The sequence below is a fragment of the Acanthopagrus latus genome, chromosome 9 (assembly GCF_904848185.1).
Source record: "Acanthopagrus latus isolate v.2019 chromosome 9, fAcaLat1.1, whole genome shotgun sequence".
In the NCBI taxonomy this organism is placed as follows: Eukaryota; Metazoa; Chordata; class Actinopteri; order Spariformes; family Sparidae; genus Acanthopagrus; species Acanthopagrus latus.
Window position 1 is genome coordinate 7,614,849 of NC_051047.1, and position 19,003 is coordinate 7,633,851.

At 41.7% G+C, this 19,003-nt stretch overlaps 1 protein-coding gene across 3 annotated transcripts in view; it reads left to right on the plus strand.

Annotated features, from left to right (window-relative positions):
• Nucleotides 1-19,003, plus strand: part of klf7b (Kruppel-like factor 7b) — a 121,279-nt gene that overhangs the window by 61,825 nt on the left and 40,451 nt on the right. For 2 of the 3 annotated variants that reach the window (XR_005077114.1, XR_005077113.1), the window contains exon 3: nt 1,171-1,294. Coding sequence is in view for 1 of the 3 variants with exons in the window: in XM_037110590.1 (XP_036966485.1) it covers nt 1,171-1,294; nt 7,709-7,760 (176 nt within the window). In the remaining 2 variants the exon portion in view is untranslated. Of the gene's footprint in view, nt 1-1,170; nt 1,295-7,708; nt 17,076-19,003 lie in introns of those variants that run through there. The other variant, XM_037110590.1, reaches the window with a different exon arrangement.

Consider the following 19,003-nt stretch of genomic DNA (forward strand, 5'->3'; position numbering starts at 1 on the left):
AATCTACTACAAAAATCTGATAATTACGGTTTTTCTATTACGTAATAAATTTTGTAACTAATGAGACTTAATGCAAGTGCCTCTATCATGACATGTTACATAGCTTGATGCAGAATCATGCATAGTATCAATTATGTAGCTCTCACTACAAGAGCATATTATTTAGTAGAGTGAAGTGAACGCCATTTTTATTAGGTCTTTAATGTTTTTGTTTTGTTTTTGTTTTTTTACACAATATATTGTTAAACCCATTACTGTATAAAAATGTTGTGTCAGTGCAGCTTAGTAAATGAAAATGGGTCTTTTTTTTCCTCATTATTATGAATTGAAGCATTACTTTTTGGGCATTGTAGGATTCTGGTGGGAGACAACCTTTGCTGCTTTATCTGCCGACCCCACATAGCCTACACACTCACACCCACACAGAGAAACACACTCTCACACAGGCGCTTACACAGTCGGACATCATCACGTCCCATCTGAAGACAGTCTGCTCCTGGCCACCGCACACACGCGCGCACACACACACACACACACACACACACACACACACACACACACACACACACACACACACACACACATACAAACACACACCTCTAGCCAAAAGACACTACACACACACACACACACACAGCTGGAAGGCTTTCTATCATAGAGAGATAACTACAAGCTGAGAACAATAGACCATCTCTTCTCCCATCTGGTGAAGTGGGGGATGAAACTTCATTTACATTTCAGATCCTGCCACCTCAGGGAGTGTGTGTGTGTGTGTGTGTGTGTGTGTGTGTGTGTGTGTGTGTGTGTGTGTGTGTGTGGAGTTGGGGGGGGGCAAATAGAGGGAACAAAACCAGATCCATTTCAGGGTGAATTTCGGATTATGAATTAACACGACGCAGTGCTGACAGACTTCATTTACAGCAAATTGAGCGTATTGGCTCATTGAAATGCCTTTTGTGTCAAACCTGGTCCGCCTGGCCCCTGGGCTGTGTGTGTGCATCTGTGGCTGTGTGTCTGGTTTGGAAAAAGCCATGGGTGGTAACCTGTATTAGTGAACAGCTGTGGTTTAGACATGTGAAATTAGATAAAATGTGACATTCTCTCTCTCTCTCTCTCTCTCTCTCTCTCTCTCTCTCTCTCTCTCTCTCTCTCTCTCTCTCTCTCTCTCAGGTGAGAAGCCTTATAAGTGCTCATGGGAGGGCTGCGAATGGCGTTTTGCCCGCAGTGATGAGTTGACACGACACTACCGCAAACACACCGGAGCCAAGCCATTCAAGTGCAACCACTGCGACAGGTAAACACATAGTAACTGTGAGCATGCACTCTCGTGTACTTTGCAGGACATTGATATGCCCTATATCTGTCAAGAACCTGTGTTCACCCTTCACTTTCCAACAAGAACAGAACCAACAAAGCCCTGCTTATCTTCTTGTCAAATCATGCATCACATATTTATTTTTGCTTTGTTTTGTTTTTTTTTCTGTCAAGATTAGGGCCGCCTTAAATGTTTTTATCAGTAACTGATACCAATCTTGGCTTGATTCCATTTAGTTTGCTTCAAATTTACACTCGAATAGACTAAAACTGTCCCCTAAAAGCACTGTCACCTTTCAGAAACACTTCCATTGAGTAGAAGTGATATACTCATCAATATAATTACTTGATTAAGATTCCAAAAGTACTAACTAAAAGGGTTAGTTGAGAGTTACTTGAGTAGAGTGACCTCAATAATGAATACACATGATAGAGATAGAGAGAAAGTGCTACATAAATGGAGCCATTTACACCATCTCTGTTTGGTGTTTGGTCTCAAGGTAGGGTTGTGTGTGTGTGTGTGTGTGTGTGTGTGTGTGTGTGTGTGTGTGTGTGTGTGTGTGTGTGTGTGTGTGTGTGTGTGTGTGTGTGTGCTTACTCATGCCCCTGTGCTGGCAGTTAAATGGACTCTGGCTATTGGCAGACCAGTCGCAGCTAATTGAGTGGCACCAGATGCCAGCTCCACTTTAACATACACTCCCTCTGTATGCGTGTGCCTGCGCTACCTTTTCTGGTGAACACACGCAGACACACACGCAGTTTTGCCCTAGAGACAGTGTAATTGGCGGTTGTGGTTTCCCTCTAGTTTGGGTTTTAGACATAAAACCCTCCAGAAACCTGCTGGAAGCTTCTAATCCTGGCTGAGAGCTGGGACTGTATTAGCCCCATTTGGCACACACACACGCATACGCAAACACTGTACACAGAGACACACACACACACACACACACACACACACACACACACACACACAGAACACAAAGACTTTTGGATGCAAAGTCATACTGTACATCATCACAAGGTAAATGTCCTGTTGATCTGCATTGACAGTGTTGATGGCTAACAGTTGGGGCTCTTCAAGACTTGGATGGACATTAAACCGTTCTGAATAAATCAACATCTGTGACATAAAGAGCTACATGATATAGCATACTGATTTAAGATCTGTCAGACATCTTTGCTACAGGAGTGACCAGTGTTGCTGAAGTGTACTTCAGTGTTTGGAACCGATCACCATACGTAAACGGCCAGTGTCAATGTTCTCTGCAACCTATTTTAAGGATCGGGCTTCAGGATGAATTACATGTTGGCTCTAAAATCTTCCCTTTTTTAATCCACCAAGCTGGTTCACCACTTTAGTCCGGACTTAAATATCCCGACAAGTATTGGATGATTGCTGTGAAATTTAGTGCAGACATTCAATTACTTTTTGAACTTCAGTGATCCCCTTGAGTTTTCATCTAATGCCACTTTCAGTTCAAAGTTTCAATTGATATCATACTTTGGTTCATTTATCAAAAAGTTCTTGAGAATCAGAACATGAGTCAAGTAGAGACGGAGCAGCTAGCTCTCTGATGAGTGTGCATGGCTTTCTTGCCGCTCTGTTCATGGCGGTTCAAGCTTCTCAACCTGCCGTCATGCCTCACCACCTGACCACGGCAACCAGACACCACACGGTAAAATGATGTAGAAGTTGATTTCACCGGTATACAGGTATTAAAAGTGCCTGGGATAATACACCCTTTCATCAGCAGAGAACAGACAAGTCAGTGAAGAGATCTCTTCACCGGGTTAAAACCCCACTTTATTTAGCACCAGGGAGATAGACGGTGTGGCATTGTGCCCTGCTGCTGCTGATTCAAAGTGCAGAAAACCAGTGTTGCAGCGCCAACCGCTCGCTCTCTGAAAGCACCTTTAATCTTATTTTCACTTCTCCAGTATTTCCCTGTAGGCTTTTTGATGCTCATTACAAGGTGGAAGGAAACATGTTTAACATTGCCAGAATGCATCTAGGTCTTTACAGTAGTGAACATGCATAAACACACACACACACACACACACACACACACACACACACACACACATCTGTGGTGGGTGGAGCCCACCAAATATTACCATGAGAATGGCAAAAAGTGGCAGCCATGGAGAGGTTAACATTAGATAGAATGTTCAATCTGACACAATTTCTCTAGGGGAAAAACACACACACACGCACACACACACACACACACACATACACACACACACAGACACACACACAGACACACAGACACACACACACACACACACACACACACACACACAGTCTGTCATTTATCCTGCCTAATCAAGCGGGGACCCCCTGATGTTTCCATGGAGCTGGAAGGAGGGAGGAGTGATGAGGAGGAGGACAAAAAGAAGTGATGTGGAGAAGGGAGAGTTAAAAGGAGGAGAAGAGGAGGATGGGAAGGAGGGATGTGGGGGGGGACTGGGGGTTTACCAGCTGGTCTGGCTGCTCTGCACCCCCAACAGTGACACAGTGTGGCCATCTGTCCAGCCACACAGACATACAGACTGGCGAAGGTGTACAGTAGGTACCACATGGCCAGATAAAGGTTGAAGGGAAACACTAGACCACAGAGCAAAGTTAACCTGTAATCTGACACCATGGTCACTGCAGTGGCTTGAAATCTGGAAACTAAAGTGAATCGATTTGTCAAAGCGGGTCGTGTCCACACTGTTTTCAACTAATGTTCTGTTCTCTAGGCAACATATACAGAATATCTCAGCACGTATAGCAGTCGAGCTCACGTTGAACATTCTCAACTGGATTCTTTGCAGTTTGCCTGGCTCAGTGTGTAGCTGCACCTTAATTACTGTACTTTGAATGATGCATCCTGCAGACAGCACTGACATTAAGAGACTGAATCACAGTAGAGGCATCTGAACTTTCTTTTGTACCCAAGTCCTGTCTACTTGTATCTGGATAGAAAACACAGCCTGCCTAAACACATACACACACACACACACACACACTCAGAAGCACACACACATAGAATCGCCTAGACTAATTAATAATGAATAAAGCCTCTGGCAAATTGAATATTTAATTTCTCATTTTATTCTTGCCCACATTTTGTTTTGCCTCTTCCGTACTCATATCATTTGACACTCATTTTATTGTCGATGTTCAGCTTTAATGGCCTCACAAAGGAGTAATAAAATTAAAATACTCGTGACATTGCGATTCGTATATTAAACGTCACCAGCAGCTGGTTTTATGTCTCTCTCATGGCAGGTGCAGTCACTGCTGAGTTAAATGATCCCGCATTAGAATCGTGCTGCCAGTCTGTGTGTGTTAGTGTTCATGTTCACGATGCATATCTAATTAGCTCCTACAATGGTCTTCTACTCAGAGCTTGAGGAGTGACTGCAGAGAGCACAGGTCTGGCTGTGATTTATGGTCGCGTCTGAGCCGTATTTAGCAAATCACTGAGCTTCACGTCTCGGTTTCATTGGTGCGACATACTGAAGTGGGACTGCTGAAATTTACTGTACTTTTAAAATGAAGTGGTTGAGATTGCCTGCATCATTTAATGTGTGTGTTGAGCTGTGAGCTCTGTCTCATTCTTACAGTCCCTCTGTCTGGCTTCATGCTGAAATAGGCTAACTCTCACACCTTGAGCTTTTCCTGTAGAATTTGCTAATATGACTCTAAACATCTATCACAGCCAGTAGTTTCTAGAATTGTATCTCTTGGAATTTGACCTATTACCACTTGTTGGATAAATGATAGGAAATCAGAGGTAATTTATAAAGGGAATATCAACACCCACAAGTGGATGGACACTGATCAAGTTAGCATTAGAGGCTAACGTTAGCAAGCCGAATATTCAAACTTCATCCATCATGTTTTATTGCTGTTTAATCCAGAAGGCTAGACATTGCAAAATATCTGCTCTTGGATGACCAATATTTGTGGGACACTGTTGTTGTTTGGCATCGTCAATGAATATGACATAGTGAGTGGCTAACACTAGCTAGTGTTATTCACAGGTCAATTACAACAAACAGAACATGATTCAGCATCAATGATTGAAGTTCCCGGCATCTTTATACCGCATCAATGTTTACTTAAAGGTCAAGTGCGTGGGATTTAGTGGGATCCAGCAGTAAGGTTGCTGACTGCCCTTAGGTGGATGCTCAAAATACTCAAAATGCAAAAGGCCCTAAGACTAGTGATCATTTCAACTTGAGACTCAACTGTTACTTCCAAATGAAGAGTGTCACAACAGCTGCCTCCTTGTGTTTTCACTGGAGAACCCCCACACCAACACTGACTGGACTGCCCGCAGCTCTCACGTCACTGATCTATTTCCAACCTTGACACCCCTCTTGCACTTCCGTCTCCCATAGTTCTTCTGTGCGCCTCACTTGTTATTGTTGCAGTGTATAAATCAATGGATGATGAATATTAGTTGTTACAGTTGAGAAATGTCTTTAGCTTTATGACTCCACACTTCTTGCTCTTCAAACCATCACTGATCGTCTATGGATTTGATGACAATGTTGTGCAGAATGCAGGCTGTCAGCACAATGGCATACACTTTTTTAGGGATGGAGGTAGGCTGATGCAAAAGGCTTTTTTCACAACATTTCTCACCCCTGACAGTATGTAGTTGAGAAGATGTTGCATCCAGGATAGATGCATATTTAGGGGCATATAGGGCATGTTTACCAGATGTTCAGCCCCAGGCAAGATTACAGCTTCAGCTTCAAGCCTCCAGACCTCTAGCCAGTACTGATTCCACAAAGATTCCCCTATCACTGGACCTACTATAGTCCCAGATGTGGACCACCCTGAACCAATATTCTGCATCTTCTAGGGCCATCAAGACAACAGAAAAATTATTTGTATAGTTGAAATATAGGCTTCCAGAGTGAGGGGGGTACCTGTATCCAAATTTGTTCCCCATCAATCACACCGATGCAATAAGGACAGTTGCGCAAAGATCTCCAATTGATGGCATCACAGGTGTCCTTGATTGCATTGGGGACAGTTGTCTCGCTCAGGCGGAGGCCTAATGCAAGACTGGATATTGAGGACCTAGAGAAAGAGGAAACACAGGAGCAGCAGGAGGATGCCTCACCAGGCTGAGAGACACAGACGGAGAAGCCCTAACAACCTGGTGTACATGGGGAAGTTGCTGGAAATCTTTAAAAGTACCCCAAAATCATCTGAGCCTGTAGCACCAAAAAAATGAGTTCCTGTTGAATTTGGTCCCTCAGACGGAGAGACTCAACCCTAGGAATAAAACAAAGCCAATCTGAGCTTTCTACAAATACTCGACCTGGTGACCTCACAAGAGGGCGGGAGACCTATGACAGGAGAAGGAAAGATTTTAAGGACAGCACATCAGTGCATTTATCTGAGAGGAACAACTGCCAAAAAACATTTTTTTTTTTCAAGGAATACCTAGGCTCATCATTTCTCCAGTTGTACATTAATGTGACCGCAAGCTTTTGTTTGGCTTCGGTGGGACGTCTGTAATTTGCGTTCATTTTTGTGATGTCGGGTCCAATTATGGAGAGAACTTGATCTATCTCAGCTGCACTCCTCCAGAAGTATTTTTATGGTGCTTCTCAGGATATTCCCAGAGCATCTGGACCAGATTGTGGTATGCCCCCTTCTCTTGTCTCCATCCATTGATGGGGTGGACCCAAACCCTTGATTGCTTCAATCTCAGGCTACGACACAGCAGAACTAGGGCAGCAATCCTCTGTCTGTCCAGAGTTATGTGATGTTATGTTTAATCCCACAGTTTGCACGCCAGTTACATCATTCCTACATCAAAACATAACAAATTGTTTACCAGTCACGACATGTAACTTGAAAAGCAAACATGTTATGAATATTATATTATATCCTGCCAATAGATCCTGCTTAATCCTACACACTGGACCTTTAAGTTTCAATAAAACTAAACAAGCAAACACAGCTGATAGTTCGGTGGGTTTCGGCCTGACAAGTGTTACTAGCTAATATACAGAGTCAATGTGTAGTGTATGGGGGCTGGAAGTGTGTTCCAGCAAATACACATTGCTGGTGGGAAGTTCAAGGGGCCTGGGATTATGGAAAGTTCCCAAGAAATACACAGAGCCAGCGGGTATTTCAGGGGGCCTGGGAATTTGGCCCAGCTAATATACAGAGCCAGTAGCATTGATCAGCAACAGATCATTTGGGCTTTTGCAAGTCTTGTATGCATTCATGTGAGCTGTTTTCTCTCTTAGATTTATTTCTGTTTCCTCTTTTTGCCCCTGTGCTGACACAGTTACAGCCTAACAAATTTTTACCTTTTCCATGTATATTTGGGCTGTATCTGACATTCTGACATTTCTGTGTTTCTCTCTGCAGGTGTTTCTCTAGGTCAGACCACCTGGCCCTGCACATGAAGAGGCACATCTGAGGGCGAAGAAACAGAAGGAGTGGGAGAGGGGAAGAAGCAAGAGGAGGAAGAGGAGGAGGAGAGATAGGAAGTAGAGAGGGATGGGCAGTCTACCAACCACCCGCCTCGTTCACCCCGTCTATAAAGCAGTCGGTGGCCATGATGCCTGCAGGGAAGCGCATCCAGCGCATCCATCTAAGAGGGTCATAAAGATCAAACAGACAGACCGCCCTCTCATCGGAGACAGGGACTGGAGGAAAACGAGGAGTAGCTAGATTGTTGTTTTTCTTTAAAATTACACACTCACACAACTTGCAATAGTTAACACGCCACACACCGTCGTTGAATGCATCATCCCGGTGAACCCCGGCTGCCCTCGTGTGGCTCCGGGGGCTTGGACACTGCCAAACCAACATATACTTAGCTTGCTTGATGAAACATACGCCTTATTTTCTTTCTCTGTATTCAGTGTGTTTAAACCATAAAGTCACTTTGGGTGAGGAGATAGTCAGTGGGGAAACTTTAAATATCCATGTAGTCAGTTGTTAGTGCTTTACCGGCATTTAAAATCAAATACTCAACATTTTTCTTTGCTTTTTAATGTTTTTCATATATGGAACATGAAAAAAAAAACATCATCTGCCAAGTCAGCTTCAGTTATCTACGTGAAGAAAACAACAATGCCAAATCTGCAGGAGAGAGACTGTACGGATTGACTTCTAGCATAGCTGACAATCGAACAGGGCTCGTTTGCCGGGTGTTTTCGGTGCACCCATGGGAACTTGGTCAGCGAGGTGCTGCTGCATCTCAGGCTCTCCTCCAGTGGGTGTTTACATCTCTCACCTTCACTGAGACGCCTGCCACCTCCGCAGGCCATCTGACAGAAATGCGCAGCGACACTTTCTTCCTTTTTTTTTGTACTTAGAGAACGATAATTCTTATTGTTGTTATTACAAAGAAAGACACTTTGTTTTTTTTTCTCTCTTGGAGAAAAATGTCTTAAAACTCACTGAATTGTGTTTGAGAAAAAAAGAAAAAAAAAACTGAAAATCTAAGATGACTTCAACAGAATGTGTGGGATGAAGGGGAAGAGCGTTGTTGGTCTTTTAATCCCCATGCGCACCGGCTGTGCTTCTGCAGTCTGTAAGCAAGCAGTGGATGAACAAAAAAAAAAAAAAAAAAAAAAAAACAGAATCACACCAACTCTCAGAAAAGGGATTTGTATTTTTTCTTTTCTTTTTTTCTGGACTTTAATAAAAGCGGAGAGCAGAGGGGTCTTCAGTTTTGTGTGATGCTCTTTCTGCCCTGTGATTCACTCCAGCTGAAAAACAAAACCCTTGCACGACCCTCCATGGTCTCGCACTCCACCAGAGTCAGGCGGAGGACACGCTAAGAACTGGAAACTCTTTTTTTTTGTTCTTCTTTTTTCGCTTCTTGTTGATTCTGAGAGACATCCTGGACGGTTTTCACAGACTCTCAGATCCCATCTCCCTGGCAGCACTTCAGGGCAAGAGCGGAGGCTGAAGAGACGCTTTTTGGTTATTTACGACGACCTTTTGCGTGGTGGTGCCGAACAGACACAGTCACATCGACCTGGTCAAATTTGCCTGTTTCGTATCCATTGACTGCACTGACTTTTTTTCAATGTTATCTGTGGGGGTTTTTTCTACAGCAAAAAAAAAAAAAAAAAAGAACTCAAAGAAAAAAAATCATAAAAAGACTTGAAAAAATACAATACAAAAACAACTCTGTCTCGCTCTACACATTGTATACAGAACAAGCACACATACTCCGTCAACACACACACAATAACACTGCAGTTTCTTTGCTCACAGCTCCTCTTGAGATAAGACTAATAAGATTTAGGAAAATAATTATTAAACTAATCAACAGAGCTGGAAAACAAAATACTGCATGGCAGGCTTTATGCAAACACACACACACACACACACACACACACACACACACACGCACCAGCTCATGCGCACACACACACGCACACTCTTCCTGGAATTATATGTTCTGCTCCCAGATCTTTTTTCACAGTAGGAATTTAGCAACTGTTGTTTAGTAGAAGAGTATCTTAGCTCTCGGCTGGAGGTAACAAACGATTCCAAAATCCTTTGAAGTGAGAAATCAGCTTGCTCTCATTTCCAACAATCACCCACATATCCCTCGCTGCGGTTTGTGCCTCTCATTTAATCAGTGTTTTTACTTCAGAGACTCTAGTTACATTGTTCCGAACAACTGATGCTATAAGCCACTTTTCTAATAAAAGTAAATGGAACTAAAAACAATGACAGCATGATTTTTATCAAAACATACAACACTGTTGAAAACATGTCAGTAATCCCAAAAGACCTTTTCTGCCCTGCCGCTCATGTACAGTGAATTTGAATGTTGAGGATCATCCCAAACAGCCAGGTTTCTAACTAATTTGCTGACTGCTGAAATCTCAGCTCGATTTTTCACGAGACAAATATAATCAAGTAAAAGATGATTAAAGGCACCTTGTGAATGTTTTGAGCATAGGTGGTGTTATTGAGCAAAGCTTTGTTGATATTGTATTATTTTACATGTATATGTCCATTCATATGTGTAAGCACATGGGAGACATGATACACATTAACGCCATCAGTTTAACTGTCTTCCTGCTGACAGCAGTATGCAAGGAAGCGTAGCGATGCACCCACAAAAGTAAGATAAAATAAAGGCTGCTAGCTAACCAACATGTGAGTGAACAAAAATGCAGAATGTACAATATTATATATCCAAAAACTGGCTGTGTGATGTGGAGTAAATGCATTTAACCCGTTTGACATCAAAAATACTCATTGCATTTTGGTTAGAAACAGGAAGTAAATATAATGTTTACAAGAAAACTCGAAAGGGGTAACTTTAAATCTTTTTCAGTGACTTTAAATTTAACAACATTGTCTACAAAAGCAAAACAAAGTAGTAAATAAATATATTTTAGTTATTGCAATCTGTAGAACTGCAATAAAGAAGGGCTTGAAGGTTTATTGGCATGTCTTCAAAACCCACAGGAAGGTTTATAAAATCACCTGCAGGGTTTCCAAAGCTATAATGTTTGATTAAAAATGACTTCTATCTGTGACCTGAATGTAATCGCTGACGCTAAATTCTCTAATGTAAAAGATGATACGTGAGAGGTGAAAACCGGGGTGAGCACATATCCACAGCGCCTGCTTACTTTGTTCAGTGGTTGCAGAGAAAACAAACTTGCCTTGCAATCAGAGCATCACTGACACCGCTGCTCTATCCGCCCACCACCACCTATATGCCCTGTAGCACATGCAAACAGTCTAACTCTCGCTGCTGCTGACTGCTGCGGCTGGGTGAGGGTGCAGGGTTCCTGAAGCTGGAAGGGAATTCACATCCCAGCATGCCCAGTCATCGTGCCAGTTGGCCTTGCCAGCCTTCATTAGGTGAAAACAGTGAAAACATTCCCCTTCAAGGGGGTTTATGGTGCAGCTTCGAACAATCGATACCAAAAACCTCCAGCGTGGAACTGCCCTTTAGCCATGGGCAAAGTCTCCCCGGTCAGGAAAGATCAGCGGCAGACCGCCTCCATATGAGGCCTCTATATCCAGCGGCAGCTTTCTCTACTAACACTCTCTTTCTGCTAAACACGACGTAAAGCAACCCATGTTTGGGATGAATCCAGTGTTTCACTTTTGATTTCATTTCATTGTTAGGTTTCTGTTACAAAAGCTGTATTGATGGTTGTTTTTTCAGCTTGAATGATGCAATGTCATGCCAAAATGTTGGGACATGCAATGGGATGTAGAAAGAGCCCTCCTATACAGGACGTACAATCATAGAGGGATGGGGATCGTAGCACTTTTGAGAGGCTTTTGATGGCATGAATGTGTTTCTGTGTGTATGTGTGTCCCCGTTAGGCATACTGTGAGCAAAGCAGTGATTCATCAAAGTGGTTGATAACATATTTAACTGCTGAACATATGTGGCACAAATGTTGGTTGATGTATTTGCTGATGGAAAACGCTTGTAATCGAAGCAACGGCTGACAATGTTTATTAGGTTTATGTTCAAACCCTTCATTCGCTCATACATTCAGTCATTCATTCAGATAAGTTGTGGAGCTTGATGGCTTGAGTCGAAGAGATACAGAACTTGCACTTTCTATTAAAATCTAAAATGAGACATCCTCTCTGCCAGATTGAATGAAAAAAATTTATTGTTTTCTGAAGGACATCCACTCACTAATAAGCTCAGAATGTATCAGCGTTGGTTCTGAAAACCAAAAAACAGGAATATCTGGATTTTAATCAGATCTTTAAAAAAAAAAAAAAATGCATTTGCTGCAAACACTGCAGTCTGACCATCTTAGATTTAGTAAAAATTAGTCAGATGTATAATCAGCAGCTCATTTGCATTCCGCCCCCATTTGGCTTGTCACTTTGTGTTACCTCATTTCCTGCTAATACCTCAAGAGGACCTAATTTACGGATAACAGGATGGCAGGATCAGCGTCTTCTTGCAGGAGGAGGCGACCTTTGGCACGCATGGTGACTCCGAACTGAAGTTGAATCATGGTACTTTTAGGTGGAAATCAATAAACAGCTAAAATGACGAGCCTTAAGTTCACACTGAAAAGCAAATGCGTCACTTTTAGAGGTAACTCATTGATAATGTGCCCTGAACAACAGAGACATACCAAGTTCTTGGAGACCTCATGCGCCATTTTAGAGCTTACATTTTAAAACCAGAGTTTAAATTCCAGCCTTGACCAGAATGCAGCAATTTGTTTTTGGCATTGAACAGATCTCAAAGTCACTTCAGATCCAGTTTCACATTTGTTTCTTGGCCAGTTGGAGAGGGTTGCCGCGGGTCTCCAGACGTCTCTCAGGCTCCTCCAGGTCGGCTAGCTGGCGTCCCACAGCTCTGATTAGCATAATCACCATTGGGTCCTCTTCTCTCGTTGCAGTCCAGCTAATGAGATAGCTCTGAGTCACAGGGAAACCGAGTGGTCTGGAGGAAAAAAAAACAACAGGGACCTTGAGCCGAACTGATTCCAGCGCTGCGTACCCGGTGGACAGATTTGATGTAGAACAAACAAGATCCAGTTAGCGTAGAGAAATGCCAGGAGACAGCGAGGTATTTGTCGAAGCGACTAAACTGTGAGGAAGAAAAAAGGATTTAAAAGAATAATTTACCCATATGAATATCCAAATCATTAAATCGGCCCCTTGCATTTTATCTCATGGATTACTGATAAAATAAATTGCCATTTATCTGCAGAGTCCCTAAAGATAGTAGATCCACCGTGTGTCCTCCAGCCCTCCCTCTTTCCTTCATCGTTGAAGTGCCATTCTGGATTCCCTACACCTCCATCCTCACCCCATTTCTCCCTCTCTGTCCACAGCAGTTGTCCATGCACTATCAGCTGCATGAATGCTGAATGCACACTTTACACATTTTGCCCAAAGATTTGCATATTTGCAAGTTATCTGCTGTGAATGTAGTAGATGTAGAGGAAAGGGTGGGGAGGCAGAGGCGCAGAAGAGGAGTTATTGGATGGAGGGTGGAAGGAGAGGGATTGTTTTTCCCTGCATGATCGTCCCATTAAATCTTAATTACCGGTGCGCTCCGACTCTTCATGCTTCATAACATTCGCACTCTCCTGTCTGCTGTCAACTGGAGCCGAACTCATTGTTCACAAATGTAAAATAATGTTCTCATGGTCTTATAGGGTGCCCAGTATAGTGGCGCTAGCAGCTTAAGCAGGGGCAAAGAAGCTTTAGTTCGAGTTAGCTTCTTAGCGCACTGAAAGTAGCACCATTAAGTCTCATATTTCAAAGTCATAGGTGGGCTGGAGTCTGTGGTGAAACAGTCGGCTGTGGAAACCACCGTCACATCAGAGCGTTTGAATGAGTTCAGGCTACCATCCACACATTCAACCATTCAAATGGTTAAAGCTCAGTTAAATTCTACTCTTTGGAGTTCTCGAAAGGGGTTTTCACACTGGCTGCTTGGTCCAAATCTGGGAATGATTTGCCAGAAACCTTACCATTTTGGGAAAAATGTATTAATTTTACAGTGGCGAATATCCATCTCCCAGTATGGGACCACTTCTATTCTACTGGAATCTGAAGTTTATGTCAACCCAGATACATACATAAGATTTATCCAGTATCTTATTATAACATATGTCCTAATGAAATACGTAGAGGCCATATTAGACCTGATGTAGCACACATCAATCAACAAAACTTCAGAATCAGTTGGAGATATCTACTCATAATATTTCTGGATTCTTGGCCTTTTTGCACTGCAAAGGTATCACAGATCATGGCATCAACAGCAACATCCAAGCTGTGTTTGAACTGCATGTCATTTTCCACTCTTCCTAATCGATCTCCAATATGAAATATGTGATTTACCATTTGCATAATAAAAGGAGTAAGAACATGCAATCAACATGTTGATCTAACCCTGGAACTAATGAACAAGTACAAAAGCAGACAGTAGCAGGGTTAGGAGAAGGAGGGCTAACCAACTCAGAGTCAGACCAACAAACCCAGTGTGAAGACTGCCTTTAGACTTTGCCTCTGATCACAGCCAGTAGTTTGAACACAGTCTTTTGAGGGACTAGGCTTCAGTTTCCATAGTTTTCCACTACATCTCCCTGAAGAAGGATTGTCACCTTAGGCAGCTTTTGTAAATAGCGTGAGATCCTACATACAGACCGCTCTGTATGAAACTAACTGTATATGGCGACAGCACCGTCTCGGACATTTCAGCCTTTCTATAGATCTGCTTTAGTTCTCGCAAACATTGCACTACATGATCATACTTAGCTATTGCACTCTCCATGAGCACGCACTTCTAGCATAGTCTATTGGAGCACTCTGTCAAAATATCCACTTAACATATGTAACACGTCCAGGATGCACTTTGCCACCAAGAACCAAGAACAGGTCGACTCTCGATGGATCAGACTGACATATCAACTTAAACCTCCAGTTAAATGCCTTTTCATCAGTTATTCTGGGGGAATACGTTGTACTTTATAAACATTCAGTCATTCTCTGAGTCGGTTGAACTTTCTTGGTATCATTGTCATCCCGGAGTGATTCTGTCCGTCTGTAACTACTGTGTTTGTTTGTCCATGCTTGATGTGTCAGTATATAAGAGATTCACAGATCTTTACCCCTCTCCTTGTGTCTGTATATTTCACCTCACCCACACCAAACCCTTTCCACCTAAACCACAACCGTCAGAGCCCTGTGGGGCAGAACATGCTCAAAGTCTTCAGATATCCGGCTGTACTAGGAAGAACTCTCTAGAGCTACGCAGCTTCGGAGCTCCAAGCAGTTCTTAGGCGAGACTGCAATAACTTCTCAACCTTTCCAGCTAACCGTCATTGGTTTGTAAAGTTTGTTTCAGCTCAGTCGACCCATCCTCGCAGGTGCTTTTCCATCTCTGTCAGTTGATCTGCTTAATTAGACATTAACGCCTGATACATTTATGTGGGGCACTTAGAGTTTAAGAGCAACTTTTTTAAATTTGATCAGTACGAGCAGAAAGGATTGGTATCCAAACTGTTATGTTGGTCTCTGGTAAATATCACTGTCAAACAGTAGAGAATCATGTTAGGAAATTGACTAACTTCAAGATGGAATTTTTGACAATGCTTTTTGTTGATGAGCTTGTTTCAATGCTAAAACTCACAGGATCACAGATTGTCCTTCATGGGAAATGTGCTATTTCCAATTTTATAATTCTTCTAATGTAGAAGTCCAGCTTTTCTTTCAGGTGTCAAGCTTGAAAAAGGGTTTGTTAATATGCTGCAGATTGTAAAGCCAACCCAGTCGCCAGAATGAGAGGCAGCAATGTATGTTTCTGCAAACTAAAGTTTTGTTGAAATTTTACATTTCTTTATGCTGCAGTTTTACTTTTCACTAGGCTCACTTTTCAATTTCATGGTGTGGCGAAACTGTGCTTATGATCTGGTTATGTTTAAGTACAAAAAACACTTGAGTAGACTTTAAATGCCTGACTTAATCACTACGAAGACAGCCGCAAATATTTTTTTGGTGCCAGTAACATTGCTGGAAGTAAACTGCAGCCACTGTCCTGGCAGCCTTCTTAGCTGTAACTCCAGCACTGTCCCCTTCACCTCCTGATATGAAAGTCAGGTCAAAAATATGTAATGTGAACATGATCAGTGGTTTGCAGAGATGTTCACTGCCAACATTTTATGCTTGCGACTAGACCGGTAAACCCTTGCAGTTTATTGTTTGATTTGTATTGCCCGCTACAAACCTTCAACTTTGGTACAGATGTAGAAGGATTCATTTTGATGTATTGAGATTCACCTATGGATGGACAATTACTTTCCAATGTGTAACAAGTTTTTGAATATCATAACTTCTAATTGATCAACCGTGTATGGGTTTCTTCCTAAATTGTGACTTAAAATTTCAATTCTGCTCACCAGCTGCTTTTCAGAGCTAGGACACAGTAGAGAAGACACAAGACATCTCTCTCAGGTTCAAGTGCCAAACGAAAGCTTTAGGGCATTATGGTAAAATTTGATATTTTAGAAATGTGCGTGATGCTCATCTTGCTTCCCCAAGAAAGTCTTGTAAAGTTGTACTAAATGGAGTCCCTATCTCCAAAACCTCTGCAATGCATCTGTAACATTTTGTGATAATCAACATGAATGATGGCCAAAATAAGATTTAAAATCTTTAAGAAAAAAAACGGAGACACAGACAGTATTTTGGTGCCAATCCTCATGCTACATATTGGGAAACGTGACCGATCCATTGTCGTCATTAAGCAAATTGTTCGCATTTTTATATTATCCAGTGTGTGTCCATGATGAACTCCATCCATAACTGTTAAGGGATCACAGCTCTATATTTCCTTGGATGAGCTGACACAAAGAGAAGACAGCAGATGTGTTTTTACCTCTGACCTGTCCAACAGGGGCTCTGTTACTCTGATACCTGTCATATCAACCTTCGATCCATGAACCTTCACTCCACACCCACCCTCCTCTCCTCTGTCACCATCACATCTGTTGAGATTTTATTTTTTTTTCTTTTGCGTTCTCTTGTTTTACTTGGAATTTTTTGCTGTACAAAGTGTTTAAAATATTATTTGTATTATATGATGTTAGTATGGTAATGTTCTTTATTAAGGAAGAAGAAAATTTATTTTTGTTACTGGTCTGTTTCATAATTCTTTTCTAAATTGGTATTGTAAGATATCTATGCAAGAACTGTTAAGTGGAGCATTTTTATTTAAGAATGTAATATGTGTAATAAATGGTAGAACCTGGCCATGGCTCTCTTGTGTTTTATTGTGTTACATCAATCAATATGCACAGCATGATGCACAGTTGGATATCTGACCTGAAATGTTGCTGTTTATCTAAGCTCTACTACTTACCTCTTAACCTGTCATAACCAACTTAACACTGAAGTGAGCTTACTTTAGCTTAGTTTGCCTCAGTGACAGCAGCGATTGCTCTGCAGGTGGTGTCTAACACGTGCTGCAAAACACGGTAATGTTAAAGGACAGGATTATTTTCCAATCTGTCTTCCTGAAATAACATACACTATTAGAGTTACGGTTTATTTTAATCATCCCTAATCATTGTGTGAAAATATTGCAAATCTCCTGCTCTATGCTGCCAAAAGAACAACTGTCCTAAATGTATGCGGGAAATGCTGTTTAGTGCTATTAAACTACCAGCTTGTTGTCTGGACAGAGGAAAAAGACTGCCAGGATGAAGATGTTTAATTTTCACCAAAAATGAAAAGCAGTACTGAATTTTTCTAGTTCTCAAAGTGAAACAACAGAAGATGTTGTCTATTCCACATCATGTTCTGATCTGACACCATTATCAGCAAGTTGACATATTTTGTCTGTCTTATTACTACAGAGCCCCAGACATGACATGGTCAAAAAAAAATTTAAATTTTGGCCACAATATAGCTATGACATGTACACGAAATACTAATTTGTTCCTTTGGCAACTTGATACATACAGTGAGCGCCACTGTAACTGTACAGCTGCATTCAGTGGCATCATTAAATGCTGCAGCTCATATAACCTGTATTCCCTCAGCTGAGAGTCTGACACATATGATGCTACTTTCAAAGGAGATGATCAGTGAACAGCACTGCCTAAATGCGGGATAACAAGATACTGACGAGAACAGAATAAAAAAATACGCTCACCATAAAGACATCCTGTAGGCTATTGCAGTTTCTAGAGAAGGTGCACTCGATTTGCTCACCCAGCTGTCCAGGAATGATATTAATATTATTAATTAGTATTTAATGCGCAAATTATACTTATTTTGTGGCCACAAATAAATATTTTGTAAGACATTATAGCTATATTGAGGCCACAATTAATTGTTTTATTTTGACCATGTCACGTCTGGTGCTCCATATGTTACAAATCACTGTCAAAAAATAAATTGTGTTTTTCGATGTGTCACCATGATGGGTAAGGCAGGTCATTATAAAAGAAAAAAAGAAAAACATTAGATCAGCAGTCTCCTGTCTTACATTTTGCTGACTAGTCCATCCATCCCGGCATCCACCATACATGCCCTTATATCACCCAACTTCATAACTGCTGCAGTCACTTTAGACTTTGTCTCTTTAACATAAAGAAATGTCATTTTGCAATAGCTTATGAAACCACAATTGCTGTAATCAGTACATGATTTGTCAAATTATAAGAGGCAAAATAGCCTTAACCCTGTTGTAAAATACTGTAGACATGCCTCCCCTGAACTGCTTTGATACTTTGATACATACTTTTACAACTTGGATTGAAAAATGATTTAAACAATTAATTCATTATGGAAAAAAAATCCCACTTTTCAGTTTTCAGACCTTCACCCAAGACAAAGCCGGCAGAAAACTAATAACCTTGACTGAAATTACCCCTGTATGGACACCCAGATGACTTTAATTACGAGTAACGTGGTAGCACATTATTCTTTCCTAATGGCCATTTAAGGAAGATGGACACATCCTGTCCAGCTGCTGGCAAGAGGACAGACGTACGGAAAACCAGCGTCACAATACCCCAACAGAAAGGCTCATATTCTCAACACTGCTGGTAATTTAGGTTTTATTACAGATTAAACAATCTCATGAATATCTATTGCTCTCCCCTGCCTGTAAATGGCTTCTCCTAGGCTGCTTATAGTGTCCTGGTCTTTAATTAGAGCTAACTTGTCACT